Consider the following 27,711-nt stretch of genomic DNA (forward strand, 5'->3'; position numbering starts at 1 on the left):
CGGGGCGGGACCAGCGACAGCGGCGGCGCGCGGCGGGAGAGCGAGTGCGGCCGAGTCGCCACCATGGCCACCGTGGATCTGGAGAAGCTGCGGATGTCCGGGGCCGGCAAGGCCATCGGCGTGCTGACCAGCGGCGGCGATGCGCAAGGTGGGTGCGGGCACGCGGGGGCCGGTCGCCGGCGGGCGGGGGTGCTGCTGTCCCCGGGTCCCTGGGGCGCTCCCGCACCCTAGGCGGCACCTGGGGCACGCGGTCAGCAGGTCCTCCTCCCGGCCTGCGCCTCCCGCCTCCTCCTCCCCCTCCCAGCCCCGGTCCCCTTCCCGGTCCGCTTCCTGGACCCGCCCCCGCGCGCCGGGGGCCCTCGTACGTGCCGCCCCCAACGGCCTCTGCGTCAGGCCCGCCGGGGGTGTGTCCGCGCGGCCGGCCGTGGCCGGGACAGGGTTCTCTCGCCGGCCGCCGCTCCTGCCGACCCCAGGCCCTCCCCGCACCCCTTCCCGGTGGCGCGTCTCAGAAGCCCCATTTCCTGGATGCCAAGCTGAGCGGAGGCCAGTGAAGGATGGGCAGGTCCCCGCAGGCCCACAGAGCCCCGACTCTAACCAGGTCGTTATGAAACACGGCTTGGGGGCACCGTGCTTCCCCCAAATCACTGCCTCCAGGGCGGCTCTGGGGCATTTTCTTTAGTGCAGAGCTGTTCTCACCCCCCTTGTACAGGGGAGGCCAAAGGTGGTGGCCTTCCTGCTGACCTGCCCAGGGTCCTGCAGCTGGGACCTGGCAGAGCTAGCCGAGTGCCCCTCCTGGGGTCTGTCCTGGTGCCCTGGACTTGTCCTGACTGCTGCTCTCCTCAGCGCCTCTGGCCTGGGATGGCCAGTGTCACACCTGTCGGGCTTGGCCGCATGGCCACACCACACACCTTGAACCTCAGGAGACACCTTAATTAGCCCAGGAAGCAGGCCTGGAAGGAGCCTAGCCGGCGCTCTCAGGCTGCACAGCCGGGCCTGATCTGCCTCCTTCCAGATCAGAAAGTCCAGACGCAGAATTCCTCTCCCTGCCTCAGGCCCCCGACTCCCCGCTCCCCGCTCCCCGCTCAGAAGCAGGGAAGAGCTACAAGGAGCTTTCACAAGGAGTAAGCCCAGGAAGGCAGAGACATCAGCCACTGTCTGTGTCCCGGCCTGTGAGGGTTCGGGCTGAGCCCTCCGGGCCGAGTCTGGCGGGCGGACAGTGTGTTCCGCTGCGCGTCCGCGGCCCCGCGTGGCCAGAGCGCTTGCCGGGTGCTGGGCAGTGGCGGCTCCCTCATAGGGCATGGCCAGTGGGCCGGGGCCAGGTGGGAGGAGGGTGGTCTTGGGGAAGCATTGCCCTGTGAGATTGGACCACGGGAAGGGCCTGGTATATGGGGGACAGACACTTCCTGAGGGGCTGGGCCCACCTCTCCAGAGAGGCCCTTCCTCTGCGAGGCCCCAGCTCCCCGGCTCGAGCAGGCACAGGGGTCTCCACCCAGGCTCCTGTCTGCACCATGGAGACAACAGCACTGGAGGGAGGGCTGGGAAAGATAAATGCACGTTTAGGCAGGGGAGCTGAGCCGGTGGGTGGCACAGACTAAACAGGACGAGGGATCAGTGGGGGCAGCTGAAGGGCCAGGGAGGAAGAGGCTGCCGGCCTGGGCCGGTGGGCCAGTGGAGGGCAAAGCCTGTATGACCTGTAGGTCTCCCCTTGGCCAGCCCGGCCCTAATGCCCCACATGGAACGAGCAGTGCTTCCTGGACACCCAGGAGTGTGGCCGTCAGCGCACTGCCGGCTGGGCCGGCCACCTCACCTCGCGCTGTGTCCTCGCTTCCCTAGACCCCTGGCTGTAACGTGGTTTTCTGATCGGGGCTGCGAGAGAGGGGGGCTCCGCAAGCTTCTACAGTTTAGGGCTCGGGCTGATGCCTGGGGGAAGATGCCAGGGCCAGCTGGCTCTCTGGGGGGCAGGGAGCCTTTCTGTATTGTAAGTTCTGAAGGCCAGCCTGTGGGTGTCCGCTCCGGGCCTGCGCCCTCTCGCCGGCACTGCTCCGGGGAGCTGGCTCCAGACGGTGGGTTCTCGGTTTGCCCTCAGGGGCCCCCGCTGCCTTCCAAATAGAGGCCGACCTCTAGGGACCTGATGGTGCCGGGCGGGCCCTTCCCGCGGGCCCCCCCGGGTGGGCGCGGGGCTGACAGCCGCCGTGGAGAACGGGCACCCACCCCGACCTGCACTTGCCTCCCCGAGGCTCAAGTCTGCATTCGTTGGAGTGAGTGGAAACCAGCCAGCCTCGCGGCAGTGGGCGGCGGGGGAGCGGGCAGACCCTGTCCCGGTGGGGCCGGCCTCCACCAGCTCTCTGACTTGACCCGAGCGCATCCCTCGGGCCTCAGTTTCCCCTTCTGTAAACAAGACAAGCCACCTGGTGGGTTCCTTCCAGCCAGCCTGAAAGTCGCGTCCTCTCCCCTTCCCGTTGGCGGGGAGTAGGTGTCCGTGCGTCGAGGGAAGGTGGTCGTTACGGATGTTACTTTGTGCAAAAGTGACTAGAAGACTATAACACAGCCCCGCCGCCCACTGGTTCCACACCTCGGTCTTGCCCCTGGGGCGGACCCCACCCTGTCCCTCAGTAACGCGCAGGACCGGCCTTTTCTGGGTGGATCCGTGTGGACGTGGATGTCCTGTATTTGCGGGTGAGGACCGCCCCCATCTCGTTATGTCCCAGCCTGGCTCCAAGTCTTCACATCGACTGATGCTAAGTGTGACTCTGCGGGGCCCCGTGTCCCGCCAGGATCACCTCTTTCTTGTACATTTTGTTTTCCCGGAAGCTAATTGTGAAGAGAAGTCACCTTATGACATCAGTTTGGCGGTGGTGTCGCTTTCCTCCAACAGGAAGTCATCTGTTGCAGTGTCCCTGGCCCATTGGAGGCTGGAGGGTGGAATGGAGGGGTCCAGGGCTGCTCCGTCAGCGGGAGATGCAGCTGCTCTCCTCCCTGCTCCTCTGGCCCTGTGGGGCTCGTGGCTGCCACCCTGGGTTTATTTTGAGAAAGAAAAGCAGATGAAAGGGCAATAAAAAAGGCCCTTTCAGGAAGGCAGTTTGCAGTGAGGTTTACAGGGAAACCCACGCCCTCAGGCCTCCGTATCCATGGTAGCTGGCACAATTCCATTCTAAGATTGAAGAGTTTTCCTGTAATATGGTCATTTGTTCTCCTCTACAAGACTGAGCACACTACCCTAAGCCTGGGGCCCTTTGCAGTCCCTGGGTCTTCCGCCACTGCCCCCACCCCTCCCACCACCCCATCCGGAACTGCTGGCCTCCCTCCAGTTGCCAGGGGGTGGGGCTTGGACCGGAGCCTGCAGTGAGCCCAAAGTGGCCTCACCCCAGCGAGGGCAGCCGGGGAAGCAGATACCTGAGGGTGGAAAGCCTGGGCTGCCCAAGGCCCCAGAGGCGGCCGAATGCTTCTGCAGGACCCAGGGCCTGCTGGGGGCCCGGGGGGCAGCTTTGCAGCTGTCTCATGTCCCTCCTTGCCCCTGCCCTGCCCCCCGCCAGCGAAGGCAGGCAGGCCAGCGAGGGCAGGCAGGGCGGGGAGCTTGCAGCTCGAGGCCGCTGACCTCAGGCAGCAGGACTGTCAGCCCTTCGGATCCGGTTCCTGGGGCAGCCCGGCTGTCTGGGGGTGGGGGTGGGGTACACTCTCTGGGCTCCTACCCCTAACTGCAGTCACTGAAATCCCACTTCCATTCGTTTTGGGGCTGTGAGACTTTTATGATTTCTTTAGAAATGGGGTTCTTTTGCTAAAGGCAGGTGTGTCAGCTGTGAGTGTGGCCAGCTCAGGGCCCTCTGACCCCTGTGCTCTGCCAGCCGTGACATCTGGGCACCTCGGCCCCGGGAATCCCTGGCTCTGGACGTCAGAGAGCAGGAGCCTCGGCTGATGGCTGGGGACAGGGCAGCTTGCCGAGCCCAAGGAGGGTCCAGGGTACATCCTGGCGCTGCCCTCACCTGCCGGGGTTCCAGCAGCTCCCCTGCCTTCCCTCTGGGACCTCGGTTTCTCATCTGCAAAATGAGGGCAGTGACAGTGGGCTGATTTCCTGGGAGCCCGGTGCCGTGAGCCTGCACTGGGGTAGGCTCTGCCCGCTGGGCTCTTCCTGAGGTGCCATATGCTATGTAGCCCTCCACGGTCCTCTGGGAGCTACCTGCTCCCCCTGGGCCCGCCTTCCAGGCTGGAGACGGGGTAAGACTAGTGTAAGTACGGTAAAGGTCGAGAGTCTTTACGTCAGGGTCACCCTGTGGACCACACAAGCTACGAGGGACCCTGGGGGTGATGGCACTCCCGCAGGACACCCAAGCTGATGGACACTGCCCGTCCACCAGCTCAGAGCGCCCGGGGGTGGGGCAGGGCTCCTGGGGCCTTGGCCACCCTTGGCTGGTGCCCCGCCGCCTCCAGGGAAAGGCTTTCACAGCTTAGGGACAGACCACAGGACGTGCATGTGCTCTGGGCCAGGATCACCAAGAGGAAGCCGGGGGAGCAGGGGTGGTCCTGGGCCAGACCACGTGCAGGTCATGTCCACGATCCAGCTTCCAGACCCAGGGTCAGAGGCTGGAGCCCAGGGCAGGTGACTGGCCAACTGTCTTCCTCTCTGAGTACGTGGGGGCCGCCCTGCCCGCCCCTTTGTATCGAACCACTGACATCTTTTGTGACGGGCAAGAAGGTTTGAGGCAAATTGCCTACAGCCACTGATTCCAGGCTCCTGCCCCCTCAACCCTTTGCCCTTCGCCCATCCCTGGGCCCCAGCCAGGTGGCAGTCAGTGTGGAGGCTGGGCCTGCCCCAGGTGCCCGCACAGGGCCCCTGACCTGGCACTGTCCAGGCCCGCAGCAGCTGCAGCCCTGGGCAGGGCCGCGTCCCACCCACAGACAGGGCAGGGCCACGGCATGGGCCACTGCTGGTGCTCGAGTCTCTCGTGGGGCTGCCCACGGGGTCTTCTTCACGCTGTGCCTCGTGAGCCTGACTGTGTGCGAGACCCCGGGGACGCAGCGGGACGGCCCCCCGTGGAGGGACCTCAGGAATGCAGTGGGGTGCCTCCGACCCCGTGCAGGGACCTCAGGGACACCTTTGCCTTCTCTGGGTCTCAGTCTCAGAACTGACCACGAGGGAAGGGGACTGAGGTTCCTCTGGGCTCTTCTGAGCATTTCCTGCCCCCTCATCCTGCCCCGTGAGTGTCCGTCTTTCCAGGAAGCCTATACTGCAAGGTGGCTGCTGTAGACGGGGGCTGGGGGCCGTGGGGGTCCGGGGCTGGGGGACGGGAAGAGGTGACCCGCTGAGCCTGGTGGCCCCGGAGTATGTTTGCAAGCTGGGGAGCAGGGGCGCCGGCCCACTCAGCTGCACTGGGGCCGTGCGACCCCCAGGAGCCTGAGCTTGGCCCTAGGGGGTGCTGTCCTCCTCTCCTGTCTCGCGGAGCCCACCTTGCAGGCCAAGGGGCAGGGGGCTCATGGCCCCAGGGCCACAGGCACCGACCTCAGGGTGCTCCCCAAGCTGCCCCCCAGGGTGGTGGCCCAAGGCTCTAGCAGTGGCTGCGGGCGCATTTGGCAGGCGGCTGCCCCTGCGTCCCACCTGCCCCGTTTTGCATCTTGGGGCCATGTGCCCGACCTGCTGCGATTCCCCCAGGTCAGGGCCCTGGGGGCCGGGGAGGGGGGCTGTGCTGGGCAGCACAGGCCGCAGGTGAGCGTGGGCGGCGGGGATGCGGCCGGAAGCGATGTCGCACGTCTGCAGGTGCCTCTGGGAGTCAGGCCCTGGCGGGGACCTTCCCGGTTTAACTCTGGGGCGGCTTATTTCCGAGTGTGAAGCCGATACAATGCGGGGGGGGCTCACCCGTGCTGGCTCGGCGCCCCCCGAGATGTGGGAGGGACGGTCCAGGGCGCCCACACTCCGCGTCTCCACTGACGGGTGTCTCCCGGACCCCTTCGCAGGCATGAATGCTGCCGTCCGAGCCGTGACGCGCATGGGCATTTACGTGGGAGCCAAAGTCTTCCTCATCTACGAGGTAAGGTGCGGGCAGGGCGGTCCTCGCCCCACGCTCTGGCAGGGAGCAGTGCGGGGAGAGGAGTGAGGATGGCAGTTGGGGCAGGGCTGCCAGGCTCTGGGGTGTGGATGGGGAGTCCGCCCTTAGCCTGGGCGCTCACGGGTGGGCGCGTCCCCTGAGAGAGAGGAGGGCGTGAAGCTGCTGTTCTCCTCAGAGGCCGGGACCTCAGCCCCACCCGTCCTCCGACGCCCAGCCCTCCTGTACCCTCATCACCTAACCCGAGCTCGAGCTACCCTAGTGACAGCAGCCAATGGCCTCCTTACGCAAAGCAGCACAGAATCACGGTGCTACTTCGCTCTGGCTAAAGCTGGTGCGCCCTTTGCCTTAGCCCCAGTTCCTGTGCCCCCAGATCACACACACACACACACACACACACACACGTCCTGGAGTTCTCTCTCTCTCTCACACACACACAAGTCCTGGTGTTCTCTCTCTGTCTCTCTCTCTCTCACACACACACACACACACACACACAAGTCCTGGAGTTCTCTCTCTCTCTCTCACACACACACAAGTCCTGGAGTTCTCTCTCTGTCTCTCTCTCTCTCACACACACACACACACACACACACACACACACACACACCTCTCTCTCCCTCTCTCTCTCTCTCTCTCACACACACACACACACACACACCTCTCTCTCTCCTCTCTCCCTCTCTCTCTCTCTCACACACACACACACACACACACACACACACACAAGTCCTGGAGTTCTCTCCCTATTTCAGATTTGGGGCAGACCCTCTCTCTCTCTCTCTCTCTCTCACACACACACACACACACACACACACACACACACACACACACACAAGCCCTGGAGTTCTCTCCCACTGTGTTACTTTGTTTTCACTCTTTGCTAAAGTGTAGCGAATCCCAACCTGCTCTGCTCTCCCCAGAGCTTCCCTCCTCCCACCTTGGGTGTGTCCACGTCCCGTCCCTTCACTCTGGTCCAGGTCAGGCCCTTCCTCCCCAGCCTTGTCTGTACGGGGCTATTGAGTGAACAGATGGGCGGGCAGTTCTGCAGACCCCTCCCTCCTGCAGAGTCCAGACCCTCAGACCAGGCTTGGATTACCAGGACCCTGCAAAGCCTTAGGTCATGTTTCGGGAACACATCTCAGAGTCTCAGGGACCTGTGGCCTCAGGAGCTGGGCAGGTGGAACCGATGCCCTGATAATGGTCTAGAACCTTCTGAAGGACAGGGTGAGATTCTTCAGGGAGTCGCCTAGTTTTGTGAACAAGTGGTCTCTAATCAGGGCAGGGTGGGTCCAGGGCGCGGCTCCTGGAGGTTGTACACATGTGACAGGGGCGTTCCTTCACCTCCCTGACCCTTGGTTTCTTCTATGAAGTAGGGATGTTAGGGCGAAAAGCTAATGCAACACTGAGAGTTAAGGCACTTTTCACAGCCCCTGGCGCCGAGAAGGGCTCAGTGAACGGGGCTACTTTATTCACGTTACAGCCCAAACTGCACCTGTGGGCTCAGAGCTGCCACAAGGCTGGCTGCTGGAAGTGCCCTGGGCCTGCGGCCAGTTCTGAGGCTGCCTGGGTGCCCAGCCAGGTGGGAGTGGAGAAGGCAGAGGAGTGGGGAGGGGAGAGGTGACACAAAGTGGCTGGAGGTGTGCAAAGACATTCCAGAAGGTTCCCAGGCCAGGAAAGGAGGACCGTCTGTGAGACTTTGACTCCAGCCGGGAGCACCGTGGGGCTGGGGTTTTGCGGACTCGGCGGCCTCTTTTGTCGCTTGCTCTGGACAGTGGCTGTGGGTTTTCAGGTTACTTTCCTGCTTCTCTGTGGGGAGGGGGTGGGCGTGGGGGGGGTGTCCTAGTGGCCAAATTCCTGACCGGACCGAGAGGGGGCGAGAGGGGGCCAGGCCTGGCCTGAGCTGGGGAAGGTAGCTTGACGATCCCTTAGACGGGGGTCTCGTCCTGAGGCCCTTCTTCCAGCTGCTTCCCCCTCTCTTCCCAGGGGTGGGAGCATTTGCCTCGCCCGCCCCCAGGCCCCGCTGCCCAGGACCCTGCAGGCCCCAGCTGATCTAATGACAAGTGTGGGAACGGAGGAGGCGGACCGCAGAGCCAAACCCCAGGCAGGGGCGGTGGCTCATGGCTGCTTCGTTGGAGGTGCTGGGAGGGCTGCACAGAGGAGGTGGCCCTGCTCATTGCAGCTCGGCGGTGCCTCGTCTTTTCACCATTTGTGAAAGCACGTGTCCTCTCTGCAGACTCTATAAAGAGCTCCTGCTAGCAAGAAGGGGTTGGCCACACGAGAACAGAAACAGGCAAGACACTGGAACGGTCCACCCTTGCAGAGGCTGTCCAGGTGGCCTGTGGCTTACGTCATACCCGAAACAGCATGTGTCATCAGGGAAACGCAGGGGAGAAGCCCTGCAGGGACCACATACAGCCTCCGGGATGGGGACGAGCATGGCCCGGCGCTGGGGGCGGGGCGCTCTGAGCCCCCGGCCGTGTTGCTGATGGGCGAGGTGGCCACGGGCGCCTATGGGCACTGTATGGCAGCACTGTTGGTGGCTGCTTGCACACCCAGTGACCCGGGAGTCCTTTCCCGGGAGATATGGAGCGTTATTTCCAATAGCCCCAAACCGGATCCCTCCAGAAGCCATCAGCGGTGGACAGGTCATAAACTGTGGGAGTGCGCAGGGGACTCCCGCATGGCAGCGAGCGCAGACACAGTCGCACGTGACCTCGTGGGGCCTCGCAGATGCCCGGCCGAGCGAAAGAGGCCAGACGCAGAGGGGACGCTGTGCTGTCATTTCCTCATCTAATCGGCACCCTTGGGAGGCAGGGCAGTGGGTGTCTCTGGCAGGGAGGGTCCCGGAAGGCAGAGGGGCTGCTGGGTGCTGGGCTGGATCTGGTTCTGACCCGGGCGCGGTGACCCAGCTGCGGCTCGTGGGCATACATCCCGGGGCTGCCTGCGACAGGAGCGCTGCCGAGCTAGTCGTGCTCTGTCTGTAACGCGCTACCCTGCAGGCCCCACAGATCGTGCCCGGGGAGGCATCTGGGCACCCCGGCCTCTCCCCTGACACCCCTGACCCCAGCAGACCCTGGCTTCGTCCCCCAAGGCCCTGGGGGTGGAGGGGCCTCTGTGCTCAGGACCCCTGGGCCCACTTCCTGCCAGATGGGCTTTTGGCCGAGGTTCCACGTGTCCTGCTGCTGTGGGCGCCCTTCTCACGCCTGTCCCCTCACTTTCAGGGCTACGAGGGCCTCGTGGAAGGGGGCGAGAACATCAGGCCAGCCAACTGGCTCAGCGTCTCCAACATCATCCAGCTGGTGAGGCCCGCGGCCCTTCCCGCCATGAGCACGCGTGTGCACCGGGGACATGCACACAGGCACATGGAGGGACGCACGGAGGGATATGCAGGCGCAGACACCACATGCACAGACACACAGGGACACACAGAGGACACAGAGACACATAGAACACACAGACACACAGAGGACACAGAGACACACACATAGAGACACACAGGCACACAGAGGGACACACAGAGGGATACACAGGTGCATACACCAGACACACAGAGGGATACACAAGTGCACACCTCAGACACACACAGAGACACACACACAGAAGACACGTAGGCACACAGAGGGACACACAGAGGGATACACAGGTGCACACATCAGACACACACAGAGACACACACACAGGCACGCAGGCGTACACACCATCCCTCAGGGGCTTGGCTCCCGGCTAACTGGCGTCCGACCGCCTTGGAGATGCGGGAGTGGGAAGTCCTGGGGGTGCGATGGCCCCGGAATGTCTCAGCTTCCAGCTGCGGGCTCTGGGAGGGGAGGACACCCTGGAAGAAGCATGCTTGGCCTCAGCGGCCTCTCTGCGCCTCCCCCGCCTTCCCCTTCGTCATCCTACTTACTGAGGGTGGGGTGCCTCGCGCCTCGCTGGGGCCAGGGGTTCCTAGGAGCGGGAGTCTTTGAACCAGGTCGCTGTAGGGAGACCCGAGTCCTCCCACAGAGCAGGGCCCGCTGTGGGGCACCTGTCACCTGTGTATCCTAGACCACCAGATGATACCTGCTTATTTAAGAGGCCTGTCGTCATCACACGCTATGTATGGGTCAGCGGAGCAGTGGGTGACGGGCCTGGACCCTGGGTCATCCAGGCACAGCCAACCCTGCTGTGTCACCCCCACTCCTGCCCAGGGTGGACGTCCCCAAGGGACCGCGCGCTCCAGGCGCTCGTGGGAGCGGCCCATTTGCTGAGCCCTCGACGGTCCAGTGAGGCACGGACAAGCCCTGTTCTTCATCAGAGCCCCCCACCCCGTGTCCTTCTGCTCTGGTGCGGTGCTCCCTGACCCCCGTCATGGGTGGGGCTGCAGCCTGGGTGCCGTGTCCTCCACCCCAGGGGTCCAGGGAGGGCAGCCATCACGCCTCAGGCCTGGATCCAGCCGTTGCTCTGCTCTGGGCCTGTGTCTGAGGGTGGCTGTGGCCTCTGTCCTGAGACCACCCTGGGAAGGAGCCTTAGGCCAAGTGTTAGCTGGGGTGTGAAGCTGAATGAAAGGTGGGCAGGTGAGGATGCGGGCTGGTGTGTAGAGACGGGTGGGGAGCGTAGAGCATGGGGGCAGCGGGGAGGGGCGCAGGGGGAGGCTGGGCTGGGCCAGGGCCAGCTCTGATTTGCGTTTTCCGTGAAGCCTGGGGCCCGGGGCCCAGCCCGGTGCTCTCGGTGGTCTGGGGAGCAGTACACTGTCCCCACCAGCTGGCCGAGCGCAGGGGCCGGCAGTTCTGCCTGTGGGCAGGGCCTGGGGAGCCTGGGTTGAGGCTGAGCCGGTGGCAGGGGAGGGGGGCCACGCGGACGACGGCATGAGCTGCCCAGGCACGTCCCTGCGTTGGTGCCCGGCCTTGTGGGCCAGAGTACGGGCGTGTGTGCGTGTGTGCACGCCTTACAGACCTCAGAGCTGCTCATCCCTTACCTGTCGAGCTCCCCGAGCCTGACGGTGGACAGTCTCCTCCTTGCACACATGAGGAGAAAGTCCAGGGGGTTGGGGCAGGGGGAGGCGGACACCTGCCCAGGCTTCTGAGGGGCCCCTGGACTTGGCCCTCCGTTCCTTGGGGTCTCCCAGGCCGCCCCGGCCCAGTACCCGGGTCCCTCTGGCGCGCCCCGTTGGCCCAGGCTGCCCCTCCTCCGTGCAGGGCGGCACCGTGATTGGCAGCGCCCGCTGCAAGGCCTTCACCACGCGGGAGGGGCGCCGGGCGGCCGCCTACAACCTGGTCCAGCGCGGCATCAGCAACCTGTGCGTCATCGGAGGGGACGGCAGCCTCACGGGCGCCAACGTCTTCCGCGGCGAGTGGGGCCGCCTGCTGGCGGAGCTGGTGAGCGAAGGTGGGTCGGCGGTGGAGCAGCTGCGGCCGGGAACAGGCAGGACCAGAGGAAGCGAGCTGCTGCGTGGCTGCTGGCCGGGGGGTGGGGGCCTGGCCCGAGATCAGGCGGACCCTCGGTGGCTCCAGGAGCCACGGGCCCGGGTCTGGCTGGTAGTGAGGCCTGTGGGGACCCAACGTCAGGGGCCCCCAGGCAGGGCTGTCCTCCTGGTGCTGGATGGCAGCTCCCAGGCTGACTCACCTGCGCCGGGAGTGATTCATTCCCCAACGCGGGTTACGGACTTGTCACAGTTTGCAGAAGTGTGATAGTTAAAATTTGGTAACATAAGACACAGAGTCCTGGGGGGGTCACCAGTCGGAAAGTGACCTGTTGGAGCTTCGTTGGTTCTGTGCTGCTCGTGGGGGACCTGGAAGTGAGGCGTGCACTCTCCAGGGCTCCCCTGGACGTCTCCCAGAGGGTGACAAGTCTGTAATCAGTGGTTCAGCCACTGCCGCCCGGCCCCAGGACCCCTGCTGCAGGACCTGGGGACCTGACCAGGCTGCACTGCCGGGTGGGCAGGGGGAGGGGGTGGGGATCGGGGTCCGGGCCCCATGTTGTGGCCAAGGGGGCCGGGTGGGGCTGCTGCGGCTGCACCTGGGCTGGCCTCCTCCTTCCCAGGCAAGATCTCACAGAGCACGGCTCAGACCTATTCGCACCTGAGCATCGCCGGGCTGGTGGGTTCCATTGACAACGACTTCTGCGGCACCGACATGACCATCGGCACGGACTCGGCCCTGCACCGCATCATGGAGGTCATCGACGCCATCACTACCACCGCCCAGAGGTGAGTGAGGCCCGCAGCCCCCCGCCCAGCCAGACCACCAGGCAAGAAAGCTTGGGATCCCGTCTCCCGGCGAGGGGCTGAGGCTGCCCTTCTGCAGGGTCAATGTCAGCGTAATTCCATCCCTAGGAGCCTGTACTGGCTGCCCCCAGCCCCCGTGTTGGGGGAGACTTACAGCGGGGTGAGCAGAGGGGCTTGGGGGTCTGGTCCCCACCCTGCCAGGTTGTCCCGAGCCCTAGGTGGGCAGTGGCTCTGACAGGTCTCCTCTGGCCCTGGGGCAATGGTGTGCCCCCACAGGGGTTCCTCAGGCTGCTGGCTAGTGACGGCCAGGCCCCAGCAGGGTGAATGGCCTTCAGCCTTAGGAGCAAAGATCGGTGAAAACCAGCGTGAAGCTGGCCGTGAGCCCGAGACAGAGGTGGCCCTTTGCCCAGGGCCTTGGCCGCCCTGGGAATGACAAGGGCTGTCTGTTGCTCCCACGTCCTCTGTCTCTCCTGGGCACGCCCTTGGCGGCGCTGGGGCCGTGGGTGGTGTGGCACGAGAGGCCAGGCTTCGTGGCTCAGCTCCGCTCAGGGGGACTTTGCACTGATGCCATCTGCCCTTTCCACGTCCACAGCCACCAGAGGACCTTCGTGCTGGAGGTGATGGGGCGGCACTGCGGGTGAGAGGGCTGCCTGGGTCAGCCGGGGGGCCCGGGGCTTCGGGGCAGTGGGACCAGGGTGCAGCGCCTCCAGGGCTCCGGGCACGTGGCAGGTGCTCACTTGACACTGTGGGTGTGAGAGCCGGGGTGTGGGGAGTCCTGACTGTGAGGCTGGGTGCCGCTCTCAGAGCTGTACCTCCCCTGTGACCCAGGGACCGGGGCCCGTGGTGTCGGGTCGGGGCCCACCTACTGCAGCCCCTCCCCCTCCTGCCCCTCCAGATACCTGGCCCTGGTGTCCGCCCTGGCCTCGGGGGCCGACTGGCTGTTCATCCCTGAGGCGCCGCCCGAGGACGGCTGGGAGAACTTCATGTGTGAGCGGCTGGGTGAGGTGAGGGCCAGGGGGTCTTCTCCCAGGGTGTCTGCCGTGAGCTGCGTGGCCCGTGTCCCCCACGAGAGTGTCCCTGGGGTCACGTGGCCAGCTTTGGCAGATTCACTTCCCTCTGGTTCAGCAAGCATCTGCAAGTATCCCCCGCGAGGGCGCCAACGCCCATGGACACACGCGGGGGCTGCCGCAGAGGGGCCTGAGGGGCACACTCCCCACTGTCCCAGGCTCGGCTCTGCGTGGTCAGTGCTGACATGGTCGGGGGGCAGGAGCGGGGACACGGTCAAGCTGGCTCCCTCGGGCCCTGACCGCTGAGCCTGGGCAAGGGGAGGTGGCTTTGTGAAGATGGGTGGACGGGAACCTGGGGCAGGGGCTGCAGCAGAAGAGGCTGTGGAGGCAGGAGCAGATGGGGGTCTGAGGCCTCATCCAGGAGAGATGAGCAGGGGTGCCTGAGACGGGGGGCCTGGAACGCGGCTCTCCAGGCCCTTCAAGATGGAGCTGGGGGGATCTGGCACAGAACAGGCAGATACTCTGCCCTGGGCATCCCCGAGGCCCCCCAACAAGGATAGGCTGGCCCCTTGCCTAGGCCAGTGGTGGACGGGAGGGCTGTGACGCGGGGGGAGAGGCGCCTTCAGATCAGGGGTCGGGGGGCACTCGAGGGCTGTGGTCTGGATTCAAGGCAGGGGAGCCCCTGAGGCTGTACACCCAAGTTCACACTCGGGCCCAGTCTGGGGCCCTAACGGGCTGTGTCAAACCCCAGTGTCCTCTGCATCCTGGCCCAAGGGCAGGACGAGTGTGGAGGCTGCCCGGGGCCGGGCCTTTTGTTTGTTCTGTTGTCCTGGGAGGTCAGTGCCAGGCCCTGTGTTTCCTGAGGGAGAGGCGGGCGGCCCGAGGCTGGCTCTGGAACGTCCCTGTCCCCGTGTGACTGCGGCGGTGGCATCACTCCCGTCCGCTGCCGGAGGCTGCTCTCCCCACCTCCCACTCACACCCCAGGGTTTTGTACCCCTGCCCAGGGCAGTAGGAGGGGCTGAGGGCCATGACTGACTTCTGGAACCTTCCCCAGTGAAGACAAGGGTAGGGCCGAGCTGAGCCTGGCAGCAAAGCTGGCCAGAGGTCTCTGTCCTCTCCTTGGGGGGAGTCCTTGCACCCCCGGGTGGCCTTGTGACCTCACCTGGGTAGAGGGGGCTCTGGTGGTGATGGTCTCTGGCTGACCTCGGCCTTGGCCTACTCGCTGAGAACTTGGGGCTGGGTCTTCCTGGAAGTGGCCTGGCCTCAGGCCTGGCCTTATATCCTGGTTCTTTGCTGCTCTGTGTAAGGCCCTCACCCCACCCCGCCCCGGGGTTCCCTGAGCTTCAGTTTCCCCACCTGTTACGTGCAGGTGTCACCCTCTGCCCTGCCCACCTCCTGGGCTGCAATGAGTGAGGCTGAGGGAGGTGTGGGCTCTTCTGGCTGTCTCCCTTCACTGCACCGCCCCCACCTCCTCCAGGCAGCCCTCTGCTCCTGGCTCCCCTGCCCCTCTGTACCCGGGTCTTGCAGGAGCTGCTCCGACCCTATCTTTCTCTCTAAGTCTCTCCGGGTGCTGTGGGGCCAACATCTGAGGCTGGTGGATCAGAGTGAATCCCACAAACATTTGTTGAGGAAATAAATAAACAAAAAGTACTTTCAAATCCCCAAAGAGCTTTGCCTTTGCAACAGTTAAGTGAGGCTAATTCGTCCATCACCAGCTGATGGAGGAAATCTTCCCACAGTCTGGGGAGGGGGAGGGGGAGGAGGAATCCTCCAGTCCCCCAGTCTCTACCCCCAGGAGGGGCAGCGGGGTCCTGGTTCACCCACCTCAGTCCACCCGTCGCCCACATGAGCCCCGCGGCGTGGACCCCGGGGAGGGCTCGCGGCTCACGGCCGCGTCTGGGGCGGTGTCTGCGGGCTGGCGGCTGAGCCCTGCCGTGTCTCTGACCCAGACTCGGAGCCGAGGGTCCCGACTCAACATCATCATCATCGCCGAGGGCGCCATCGACCGCAACGGGAAGCCCATCTCATCCCGCTACGTGAAGGACGTGAGTGGGGGCCCCTGGGTCACGTGGGGTGGGCGGGGCTTTGGGGAGGGGGCTCCCCTTTATCTCCAGTCCCCAAATGCTCTTGCTGGGGCCCCAGCCCCAGCTCCTGGAGGGAGCTTTCTTGTCCCTAACGATTGCCAGATGTGGGGTGGGTGCAGCCGGGACCCCTGAGAAGCCCTGGCCCCTCTGAGGCTGAGGTGTGGCTCCCGCCTGCTGGGAACCCCCAACCCTCTGGTTTCCAGTCTTCATTCAGATCATCCCCCATCCTAGGAGCCCTGTCCAGCCCCCCAACAGTGTCCCAGTGACAGGGTCCAGCCCCTGCCAGCCCCCCGTTGACAGGGGAGCCCACTGCCCATCCAGCGCCAGATTCATAACAGAACAACTTTGGGGGGAATCCTTCGTCCCTGTGAGCGGCACCCATCTGCCGGGTTCTGCCCAGGGCCCTGGGCCCCCGTCCCCCAGTGGGGCACAGCCCCTGGGAGCCTCCATGCTCCTCACTTTGGCCGCCCACCCTGTCCTTGAGTTCCCAACCAGGTTCTGCCCGGAGCCAGCCCCTCCGCCGACCCCGTGCGCCCTGCTTCCTGCCACAGTTCCTGGCAAGGCCTGACTCACAGGGGCTGGAGACCATGATGAGCTCCTGCAGCCGGCACGTGTGGGAGCACACGCCCACACACTCACATGGAAACACACACCCACACACACAGGAGCACACGTGCACACGCTCAGGCTATAGGCGTGAACCCTGGGCTGGCTCTGTGGGGCCCCTGGGGAGCTGACACCCTGAAATCCCTGAGGCAGGGTGGGAGGGGGAGGGGAGAGGGCTGGGGGCCACGGGGCGGTGGGACAGTGGGGTAGAGTGGCAAACTCAGGAACCCCCTCTCTGTCCCCACGAGCAGCTAGTGGTCCAGAGGCTGGGCTTCGACACACGTGTGACCGTGCTGGGCCACGTGCAGAGGGGAGGGACCCCCTCGGCGTTCGACCGCATCCTGGTAGGTGGGGCGTCACCCTGATGCTGGGTGTGCATGCATGGGTGTGTGTGAGCATTTTTTCACTGCTGCTGGTGCTTGTGGGTGAGACCACGGCCTGGCAGCCTGGGCCACACCCTCTTGGCGATGGCTTTGGCAGGACCTTGGGAAAGGAGGGCGGGGTGAGCGGCAGGTCGACGTCTGGTTGTTCTCAGTCTGGCCCAGGGCCTGGGTGCCCAGCTCCGGGGCCTGGGTGCCGAATCCTGATTACTGCTGGTCCCACCCCACCCTCTACAGGGTGGGAGTCATGCTGCAGCCCCACAGGGCCAGGGCCCAGGGCCAGGGAGGCCCCGAGGTGGTGAAGCGCCCACCTGCGAGGCGCTGGTCACCGGGGCTGGGGGCTGGAGACTGCAGGGCTGGCCGGAGCTGTGCCTGGGCCACCGTGCTGGGTGAGGCCAGGTGGCCAGCGTGGGCCTGGGGGAGCCGCTGGACTGAACCTCTCCCAGGAGGCCTCAGTGCGTCCCCATCCCACACAGAGCAGTGGGGACACTGGCCTCAGAGGGGGTCTGGCCCCAGGGGTGCACTCGGGACGGGGGGTCAAGCACTGGCCCTCCACCAGGCCTGGCGCACAGCAGGGGCTGTCGAGTGCCAGCGTGGGCCCGGGGTCTCACCTGGTGGCAGGAGAATGGGCTCACCTGCTGCTTTTGCAGATGGTGGAGACACCGGAGGCCTGGGTCGGCGGCAGAGGGGCTCCAGAGGCACAGCTTACTGCTGGTCCCCGAGCCCAGGCCCTGCAGGGCGACACCTGCACACAGTGGGTTACGGGAGAGCGGCCGTCACACGGTTCCCGAGGGACACAGGAGCGTTCTCCCGAGCTGCTCCCGACACCCACCTGACCAGTGTGGGAGGCCAGGGGCGCAGTCTGGGGGCACGGCGGAGGCGGGGGACGCCAGAGTCTCACCGAGCTGAGCCGCGGGCCTTGGTCTCTGGCGCGCCTGTCTGTTCCTGTTGGCTGTGGCAGGACCCCTGTTTGTGATTTGTCTCCATGGCGGGCGGTCCTTACCTGACCAGTTTTAGCTGGTCCGGCCCGCCAGCCCATGCCCAAGTTTGCACACACACCAGGACAGCCGTGACAAAGGAGCCCCAAGAGAGAAACCTCGTCATAGTGGAGAGAACTCCGGAAACCCCAGTCCAGCCCCGGCCCTGCCACTGCAACTCCGGGGTGCAGGGGCCACGCCCTCCTAGCAGGGCCGGCTGAGACCCGGTGAAATGGTGCTGGGGGGCTGCTGTGAAACGTGGTCATGCTAAGTCACCATTTCTAGAATAAACAGCGTCGCTTACTCCAGAAGCTTCTAGGGTGTGCGTGTGCGTGTGGCTCTGAGAGCCGAGGGTGTGCGTGGCGTGGGGCCGGCTCCGTGCCGGCTGCGCCTGCCTGAGCCCTGCCTGCCCCTCTCTCCGCTCAGAGCAGCAAGATGGGCATGGAGGCGGTGATGGCCCTGCTGGAGGCCACGCCCGACACGCCGGCCTGCGTGGTCAGCCTCTCCGGGAACCAGTCCGTGCGGCTGCCCCTCATGGAGTGCGTGCAGATGGTGAGCACCCGCCTGCCTGGGCGCCGGCACGGGGGCTTCCCAGGGAGGTGCCTGGGGCTCTCCTGCCCCCTCCCCACCACAGCCCCGGCGCTGCCTGTCCTTCCAGGCCCCTCAGGGCCCAGCCAGCAGGCCGGCTGCAAGCCCCCCGCCCCTGTCCCCCTGGGCGCCCGGCTGCTGCTCCGCGCGTATTACATGGAGCCAGCGGCAGGTGCATCGCGCCTTCTGTTGTGGCCCCCCTTCCGAGTGTGTTGCTGCGCCCCCCAGCGGGCCTCAGGGTATCCAAGGCCTGCAGTCCTCCAGGTGGGGGGGGGAGGTGTGAGCACATCCCCAAGGTGCCCCCAAGGTAAGACAAGCCCGAGACAGGTGTGGGAGCTGCAGGGAGCTGGGGAGCCCATGGGGGGCCTGTGGGGGTAGCTGGGGGGAGCCCAGGACACTTAGCTTCCCAGAGCCAGTGGGACAGACTGGCTTTGCAAACTGGGCAGGGTGGGGCCCTGGGGCTAGGGTGGGAGGGGGAGGGGGAGTGGGTGGCCAGAGCCCCCGGGATGTCTCACGTGGTCGGAGCAGGGACCACGGGAGCGGGGAGTGGGGAGCAGAGAGAGGCTGGCTGTCGGGACACTGGGGTACGGGGCTCGGTAGGTTTGGGGGGCCCTGCAGCTGGGGGCAGAGCGAGGCCTGCCCAGGGGAGGTGGGCTGGCGCGGGAGGGGGGCCTCCCTGGCGCTCCTCCTGGAAGATCCTTCTGCGGCGACCTCCCCTGGGCCCCGCTTTCGGGCAGGCTGGTCGCCAGTGGGTGGTGGGTCTGGGGGCCAGAGCAGCCTCACCCTTCGTTCCTAGGCCCCAGCTGCCCCCCACCCCCTTCCCAGGGCTGAGGGGGAGCGAGGCCCGTGTGCCCCTTCCAGGGAGGCGAAGACCTGGCAGACCAGGTGGGGTCCCCTCGCCCCTCAGCCCTCTCGATTCCGGCAGTGACAGCTGCCCGGCGGGTCTGGGACAGGCCCCCCGCGTTGGGCTCAGACGCATGTGCCAGGCCTCCACCTCCAGCCTGTGCATCTTGTTTTCTTTAAGACCAAGGAGGTGCAGAAGGCCATGGATGAGAAGAGGTTTGAAGAGGCCATCCAGCTCCGAGGCAGGTGAGGGCCTGGAGGGCCTGGTGTTGGGCAGCTGTCTGCTCAGTGGGGCCACAGCAGACTCCGAGTGGCTCGCACACGGCCACCCCCCGACACGGGGCGTGCCCACCTGCAGAGGTGGCGCTCTGAGACCCTCCTCCTAGGGCATGCATCATGTGGGAGGGACAGGGCCCGACAGTGTCAGAGAAGTAGGCAGGCTGTGTGGATGTGCCCTCCGGGGCTGGCGGGGCCTGCAGGGCGCTGGGGGGATGGGGGGGACACAGCACAGGGAGGGCACCTGGGAAGGGGGAGGGGGGAACTACAGAAAGCAGCAGTGAGGCAGGCCCGGGGGGGCCAGGTCAACTGGCCCTGCAGGTCTGCTTCCTGTGGTTCCCGTGGCCACGCTTCCTGCCCCCCTGCGGAGCTGCTGAGACCACGCAGGCTGAAAGCAGGCGCTCGCTTTGCAGAGAGGGGCGTTGGGATCGCCTGTCCATGGGGGCCTCTGCCGCCCGGCGATGGCACCCAGCCAGGGTCCGTGGCGACAAGAGTGGGGAGGTGGGCCGCACCCGTGTCCAGTTCCTTTGAGGCTGTGCTGCTGACGCCGTGCTGTGCTGAGCTATTTGGCTGTGAGCTGCGCCATGCATGACCCGCTTTCTTTCCAGGAGCTTTGAGAACAACTGGAACATTTACAAGCTGCTTGCGCACCAGAAGATCTCCAAGGAGAAGGTGAGGGGCGAGCCGCAGAGCCCACACCTGGCTGTGCCCTCGGCCTCCTCCCGCCTGCCCTGCCACCCCGCCCAGGGAGCGGGGAGCTGGCCCCACTGAGCCAGGACCCGCCCTCCTGTCTGGGGTCTGAGCTGTGAGCTGAGAGGACCAGACCTGGCCTCTGCTTGACCAGCAGGTCCCAGACAGGCCTGGGGATTACGCTGGCCTGTTGCTTAGCAAACAGCTGGAGGACTTTAAGTCAGGAGAGGAGGTTTAACTCAGGAGACGAGGGATATACAGTGTTATGACACATTCCAAAATAGGTAAAACCCTCAGGAAATGGACTCTCTTCAAAATAAAGATGACAGCAGGCTTCGTTTCTGAAACCACAAGGGCAAGGAAAGGGTCCCACCGAGACAGTCTTGGACGGTGGGGTCCTGGCCCCCCGTTCATCCCGGGAGCTGGTCAGGGCTGGGCAGCGTCTTCTGGCAAGGCAGGGTGGTCCCCACATCCCCTTCCAGAACCGCCTGGGGCATGACCACCTCGGGCGCGTCAGGCTCGTATTACCGGGACCCACTAGAGCCAGGCTGCCCAGCAGAGCCGGTGGCCACACGCGGCTGCGGAGTGCTGGCAACATGGCTGTCCTAGTGAGGTGTCCCTGCATGCCACGCGGGCACAGCTTCTGCGGAGCAGCGAGGGAAACGGCTGTGGAAGTGCCCGATAGCAAAATGTCTTACATTGATTCCGGGTTGAGGTGATGACGTGTTGGTTCTATCAGGTTCCAGCAACCCTAGGATTGAAAGAGCATCGTCTGCTTCTTTGCACCTTCTTACCGCGGCTGCGGTGGCCCCCTTCCCGCCACGCACCCGTGCTGCTCGCCAGGGACTTTCTGGGGTGCTTCTGCCCTGAGCCCTGAGCGTGGAGTGGTTGCCCAGGGCCTCCAGGCAGGCGCTGACTCTGGCCTGAGCCACTGCTGCCCCGTGAGCCGCGCTTGGCCGACAGCGGCCCGAGTCCCGCTCCTACCTTCGGCTGAGGACTTTGCGGTAGCGAGCGGGGCCTGCACCGTAGCTCATGTGGTCTCGGGCAGAGCCTTGCGGTGTCAGGAGGACAGGCCTTTGTCATGCCCGGGGGAGTCCCATCTCTGGACCGTGTCCAGGCTGCCACGAGGACTGGGGCCTCTTCTCCGGAAGCGGCTCTCTGCTGACTTCTGTCCGGGTCGGTGGTCCCCCGCCCCGACTCGGGGCTCATGCTCTTGTCTCCCCACCTTCTCTGAAGACCAGCTTCTCCCTGGCCGTCCTGAACGTGGGGGCCCCAGCGGCTGGCATGAACGCGGCTGTGCGCTCGGCGGTGCGTACCGGCATCTCCCAGGGCCACACGGTGTACGTCGTGCACGACGGCTTTGAAGGCCTGGCCAAGGGGCAGGTAGGTGTAGCCGTGCCTGAGGCCGGGCGGGGGACGGGGCCTGCGGTGGTGGGCCTGTGTGTCTTTGGTCAGTTTAGGACGTGTCCCCGGCTTGCTTATGAGCAAACAAGGACCAGCGGGCTCGCCATGTGGGTATAAGGGCCAGGCCAGGTCCTCTCCTTGGGGTGGAGCACCTGGGTCCACTTTAGCCCGGCCCAGGCCCCGAGACCCCGCTCTGACCTGTGGTAGGACGGTCAGTGCCAGGCACGGCCTCTGTCCCCCCTCCCCCGAGGACGTGCGCTCCCCGAGGACAGGTCCATCACCTGAGGAGGGCCTGCCCCCCCTGAAGCCATGGCTCCCCCCTGCAGGTGCAAGAAGTGGGCTGGCATGATGTGGCTGGCTGGCTGGGGCGCGGTGGCTCCATGCTGGGGACCAAGAGGTGAGCACCTGGCTACCGAGGGCAGCAGGGGGGTGGGATGCTAGGGAAACCAGCCCTGTGGCCCCGGGCTAGGTCTCCTCTGGCTGGTGGCCTGTCCAGAGCGGGACACAGACCCTCCTGCCTGGGGCTTCCTGGCCGAGAGCTCACTTGAAGTCACCTGTGTAGAGGAAGGCTGCTCGGGCCGCTCCACACCTACAGAAGGGATCCCCTCAGGCGGGAAGTGAGGCTCACAGCCAGGTTGTCGGGAGGGCAGTGGCCAGTGCCCAGCAAGGGCATTGAATGGGTGCCCCGCCGCCCCCGGGTGCCTCACCTTTGCTCCCACCTCTAATCGGGAATCCCACCACCACGCCCCAGGCCTGCCTTCTCCCGAGCTCAGCCACGGTGTGGACGTGGGTCCTCCCAGCCCAGCGTTCTGTACAGATGCAGCACGTCCATCTGATTTATCTCCCACTGCAGGACGCTGCCCAAGGGCTACATGGAGAAAATTGTGGAAAACGTCCGCATTCACAACATCCACGCCCTGCTGGTCATCGGAGGCTTCGAGGTGAGGGGGCAGCTGCCGGGGAGCAAGCGGGGGTGGAGGAGACCCCAGGGTGTGGGCCGCCGAGGTGGCCCTTCCGGAAGCCCCATGTGCAGGTTACCTTGAGCCAGCTGGACTGATGGGGCCACCAGGGTGAGTGTGGCGGGGCTGGGGAGGAGGGGGAGGGGGGGCGGGAGGGGGGAGGGGGGAGGAGAAGGAGGGGGAGGGGCAGGGACAGCTCTGACGGCAGAGGAGGGACAGTGGGGGTGGGACGGCCCAGGCAGGAAGGTCGAGTGGCCTCAACCTCCCGCTGCTGAGGCGGTGGTCCAGAGCGTCTCTCGGCGGAGTTCTGGGTGGTGGGGGGCACGTCGGTGTGATGCTGGGGCTTGGTCAGCCCCCGTAAATGACAGATACCCACTCTTGCCCTTTCCTGAAGGAGCCCAAGCCCCCGCAGACTGCATGGAGTGGGCTGGGGTCAAGGCAGGGTGGGCGGGCCTCCTTCCTGTCCTCCTTGGAGTCCAGTTTTCCCAGTGAAGGCGGCTCCAGGATGGGGCCCGCCTGGTCTTGGTCCTGGGGTGTGGCAGGTGGGCCCAGAGGCCCATTGCCAGGCACACAGCCGGGAGCAGGACCCAGGGGCCCCTCCTCCTGCCTCGTCCGGCAGCCCGGCCTCTCCGGGGCCGGCCTTGAGCCCCCGCCCCCGATTCCTGCAGGCCTACGAGGGGGTGCTGCAGCTGGTGGAGGCCCGCGAGCGCTACGAGGAGCTATGCATTGTCATGTGTGTCATCCCCGCCACCATCAGCAACAACGTGCCGGGCACCGACTTCAGCCTGGGCTCGGACACCGCCGTCAACGCCGCCATGGAGGTGGGGCCTGGGGCCGCTGCCCCCACTTAGGCCGGCAGCGGGCGGACGGGGCGCCTGGGAGGGGAGAGCGCCCAGAGGCGCTGCCGAGGGGTGGGGTGGGATGGGGTGCGGGGCCCCCACCGAGGCTGGCGGCCTGCATGGGGAGTGGGCAGGACCTGGCTGCCCCCGAGGTCTCAAGGATGGCAGGGAGGTTGTGAGTCTGGGGTCACCAGGGTGTGATGGTGACGGTGGTCAAGGCTGCCGCTGACCTAACTGAGCTACTGTACTGGTGTGGACGTCGGGCCACGGTTCTGTCCGGTGAAGCAGCCACACGTGGCTCTGGGGGAAACCCAGCTGGGACATGGGAGGGTGGGAGGTGGGAGCCCGGTTTCTGGAGGGGTCCCAGCAGGCTGGCGCCACCAGGGGCTCTCTGGGGGCATCCCCACCGCTGTCCCCACTCTCTAGATCTTTCCCACCTTTGACTGTGACCCCACATGAGCCCAGCTTCCCCAGGGGTTCATTATCTCCGTTTTGGGGGGATCTGAAGCTGGAAGGGGGCGTGTTGCTCAATCAAGTGCTGCGTGTTTTTAGATGGAGGAGAAAATACAAGTGAAACAAGAGGCTAAAGGAGATCCCACCCCACCCCCATCTCCTGACCCAGAGTCCCATGATCCTCAGGGGTTTTCTTTGAATTTATCTCCTATCTGAACTGGCTGTGGGTCGCCCACGGCCCCTCTGAATCTTCTGGTGCCCCTGCCCCTTATCAGATGAGGGAGGACAGGGTTCGGTTTTCATTTGCAGCTCTGATTTCTGGTTGAATATTTTCCTATATGTTTATTGCCCATTTGTCAGGGTTTTTTTTTTAAATTTTCTTTTTCCATCATTTGCCTATTTTTCTCTGGGCATGTTTTCTTTTTTATTTGTAAACGTTCTTTACATATGTAGGCTATAGACCCTTTGCCAAACATTGCAGCCGTTTCCTCCACTTTGCTCTTCATCTGTTATCTGGGGTCTATCCTCATAGTTCAGACGCGAGTAACCTACGTATCTGTTTGATCTCTCTCTCCTCAGTTCTTTATTTAATGCTTGGATTTCGTTGAACTGAATTTCGTTGAACTGTTCAGTTAGGATCGTCGTCACTTGTCGTGTTATCACTAGCGTCTGCAGAGCACTTACTTCACGTGTCCTCAGGGCCCCTGTTTACGAAGACCCTGCCGTGGCAGAGTGTCTTCCCCCGTTGGCAGATGAGCAGATTAAGGCCCAGTGTGTCCCTGGTCCAAGGTCAGGGAGAGCCTCCTAGAGCGTCCCTGGCCCCTACCCACTAGACGCTAGTGACGCCCACCTTGTCCTGGGGGCACCAACGCCCGGGCTGAGGACCCAGTTCCGTGTGGCTGCGTGGAGGGCGTGTGCTGAGGGCTGCCAGTGCCCTGGGCACGTGGGGCAAGGGCTGTCCCAGCCGCATTGGGAGAGAGACCCGGGTCCCTGCAACGTCGTGGGTCCCCGTGGTCCGAGGGGAGGGCTCTGACCCGCACCCTGGCCCTCAGAGCTGTGACCGCATCAAGCAGTCGGCCTCGGGGACCAAGCGCCGTGTGTTCATCGTGGAGACCATGGGGGGCTACTGTGGCTACCTGGCCACCGTGACCGGCATCGCTGTGGGGGCCGATGCCGCCTACGTCTTCGAGGACCCCTTCAACATCCAGGACTTAAAGGTGAGCCGAGCCCCTACCTTTCTCCCGGCCAGGCTGAAGGGGCCCCTCCTGAGACACAGCGGAGCAGGCCTGCAGAGGAGACGGGGCCCCTGCCAAGCAGCCACAGCCCAGCAGGCTGGGGGCTCGCTGCCTTCGAGGGGACACAGCCCGTGACCCTCTGCACCCCGTCCCCGATCCCGGGCAGTGCCCCTGCCGCCCTGTGGCCTCCGTGGCCGCCCCCGGCCCTCCCCCCACAGCTTCACAGTCCAGCCACAGGCCCACACCTGCACCACCCACACAGCCCTCCAGCAACTGCAACCTGGTGCCCGCCCCGCGCCGGCCCCCAGGCTGATCTGGGTCTTCTCAGCCGCACCTGTTGGCTAGTCCAGAATAGGCCCTCCCAGACAGCCTCAGGCTGTGGGAAGGGGTGTGCGGTGCAGGCTGCTGCCCCCGCTCCACTCAACCCAGGTCTTCACCCCACAGGCCAACGTGGAGCACATGACCGAGAAGATGAAGACGGACATCCAGAGGGGCCTGGTGCTCCGGTGAGGCTGCCGGCGAGCCCGCAGGGTCCAGCTGGGTGGAGCAAGGCTGGGGGGCTTAGGAAGGAGTAGGTGGGGTCGGGCTTTCCTGAGAGCCTGTGGCCCGGCCCGGAGGGGCTCAGCATCCAGGCGAGGCTCAGGCCTCCCCTGCCGCCCCCACCCCTTCTTCTTCCCAGAAACGAGAAGTGCCACGAATACTACACCACGGAGTTTCTGTACAACCTGTACTCCTCCGAGGGGAAGGGCATTTTCGACTGCAGGACTAACGTCCTGGGCCACCTGCAGCAGGTACGGGGTGGGGGAGCACAGATTCCATGGAAGGCTGCTCCCTGGCCCCCGGCCCCCAACTGTGCCCGGGCCGACAGGTCCCAGGAAGCCGTGGCAGGATGAGGACCCCTCTCTGTGCCCCTCCTCATGGGGCATCTGGCTGTAGGTGCCCCTTCGTCCTCACACCCCTGAGGAAGGGGCGGGGCCGGGAGCCACCTCCACCCTGACAAGCCCCTCCCCTTCTGGCCCCCTGGAGGCCCTGCAGGAAGCCCTGCGCTGTGGGTTCCAAGCAGACTGAGGGCCCTGTGCACCCCTAGGGCTCCCTTCTCCCCGGGGTCTTTGCTCACTGGTGGTGGGAGCTGCCTGCCGGATGCAGGGGCCCACGGAGGCCCCCCAGTCAATGAGTAGGCAGCCCACTGCCCGGCCTCTGGAGGTGGCTTTTAGGGGGTTTTGGAGGTGGGATGGAGAAAGGGGCCGGATGCTGCAGGTCGAGGGGACGGGGTGTCAGCCCGGGAGGGCTCACCTGAGGTCACGGCAGGGCCTGCTTGCTGGGCTCGGGCCAGGGCTCGGCTGCCTGAGGCCCAGCTCCTCCCTGAGGGCCAGCACCTGGCCTCACCCACTGTGTTTCCAGGGCGGGGCTCCCACCCCCTTCGACCGGAACTACGGCACCAAGCTGGGGGTGAAGGCTATACTCTGGATGTCGGAGAAGCTGCGGGCAGTCTACCGCAAGGGTGCGTGAGGGAGGTGGTGGCTAGTAAGACCTGTCCCCGCCGAGGGCCCTGGGTGTGGGGCTGCCGGCACGTGCCTGTGTCCACAGGGCGGGTCTTCGCCAACGCCCCCGACTCGGCTTGCGTGATCGGCCTGCAGAAGAAGGCGGTGGCCTTCAGCCCCGTCACCGAGCTCAAGAAGGACACCGACTTTGAGTGAGTCCCTCCGAAGAGAGGGTTGGACCGCCGGGCCCCGACCTGCCTGGACCCCTGGTCCCACAGGGCCGCCCGGTCCCCACGCCCAGGGCTGACCCCGGGTCCCTGTTCCTCCCGACGGGGCAGAGTTGAGGGTGGGGTCAGCCACGGTCGGGTCTGCGGGCGCTCGCGGTCTGCCGACCCGTCCTGGGGGCGGGCCCCGGCACCTCTGAAGCGCAGGGGCCGGAGCTAGCCTCCACATGTCCCGGGTCCCGAGGTCCAGGTGTCCCGAGGGGGCGTGCGGGGCCCAGGTTGGGGCGGCGGCCCGGGAGCTGCCCCGCCCCGCCGCTGGCAGCGCCTGCCCCGCCCCCTGGCCCTGACCCCGCCCCGCCGCAGGCCCCGCCCCCGCCCCGACCGTGTCCCGGCCCCACCGCTGGCACCGCCTGCCCCGCCCCCTGGCCCCGCCCCGCCTCAGGCCCCGCCCCCGCCCCTGACCCTGTCCGGCCCCGCCGCAGGCACCGCATGCCCCTGGAGCAGTGGTGGCTGAACCTGCGACTCATGCTGAAGATGCTGGCGCACTACCGCATCAGCATGGCCGACTACGTGTCCGGGGAGCTGGAGCACGTCACCCGCCGCACCCTCAGCATCGAAACAGGCTTCTGAAGCCGCGTCCCTGCCCCGCCCCCGCCTGCGCCCGCCTCCCGCCGCACCCCCCCCCCCCGCCCCCACTTTGGAGCCTGGGCTGCTGCCGCCTGGAGCCTGCGGGCAGGCGGGCGGGGGGTGCACCCTGGCTCCGGGACTCTCACGGCCCCAGTTTCAGCCTGCTGTCCGCTCGGCTCTTCCCCAGGACAGAGCACCCTGGGCACCCACTTTCCAGCGCAAGGGTATGTGGGGGCGTCCGCGCTTGGACACCGCCGCCCCTCTGCCTCGGTACCCATGTGGCCCGGAGCCTCTGCTCGAGCCGGCCCTGCACCCTCACCAGCCCTGGGGGCGCAGCAGCCTGGGTCTCCGTGCCGGCGGGTGGGGACGTGACCCGGCGCGCCTCACTGTGCCCCTCTCCCTGTGTGCACTGGCCGCCGGGCTGAGTAGCGCTTGTCACCTTTTTTAGAAATAAAATCCCCCCGACTGTGGGGTGCTGTCAGTCTCGGGAAAGCAGGGCCTCTGGAACCTTCTAGGGAGGGTGGGCGGGCTGGTGGTTGGTAGCCCCCCACCTGCACACATGGGTCTGGGGGCCTCCTCTGGGCTCTGGGCTGAGCCCGGTCTCAGGGACACGGGCCCTCTGGGGCCGCACCCTCATCCCAGGACCAGCAGCCCCTGTCCATGTGATGAGCTGAGCCCCTCCGTCCTGTGGGGTGACCTGGGCCCCCCAACCGCATCCTAAGGGGTGACAGGCCTGGCTTCCCCCCCTCTTGGGAGGACTTCTGAGCCTGGTTCTTGGGCCCCAAGTCTGACCCGGAA

The 27,711-nt window shown here is 65.6% G+C and overlaps 1 protein-coding gene across 2 annotated transcripts; it reads left to right on the forward strand.

Moving 5' to 3' along the window:
• Positions 1-27,405, forward strand: PFKL (phosphofructokinase, liver type). 2 transcript variants are annotated; one of them, XM_032631085.1, is made up of 22 exons: positions 1-148; positions 5,947-6,020; positions 9,260-9,337; positions 11,213-11,402; positions 12,057-12,222; positions 12,833-12,877; positions 13,136-13,244; positions 15,197-15,292; positions 16,189-16,281; positions 17,721-17,846; positions 18,907-18,971; positions 19,610-19,673; positions 20,928-21,074; positions 21,422-21,492; positions 21,949-22,036; positions 22,723-22,875; positions 24,399-24,563; positions 25,026-25,087; positions 25,261-25,372; positions 25,983-26,082; positions 26,169-26,274; positions 26,769-27,405. In XM_032631085.1, exons 1-22 carry the CDS (start codon positions 64-66, stop codon positions 26,914-26,916), a joined length of 2,343 nt encoding a protein of 780 aa, XP_032486976.1. In that variant the 5' UTR covers positions 1-63; the 3' UTR covers positions 26,917-27,405. The 2 variants fall into 2 exon arrangements, with proteins under 2 accessions (XP_032486976.1, XP_032486977.1); XM_032631086.1 differs by having other exon boundaries at positions 4-148; positions 11,213-11,392.
• Positions 27,406-27,711: the final 306 nt, after the last annotated feature.

Source organism: Phocoena sinus, chromosome 4 (assembly GCF_008692025.1).
Source record: "Phocoena sinus isolate mPhoSin1 chromosome 4, mPhoSin1.pri, whole genome shotgun sequence".
Classification (NCBI taxonomy): Eukaryota; Metazoa; Chordata; class Mammalia; order Artiodactyla; family Phocoenidae; genus Phocoena; species Phocoena sinus.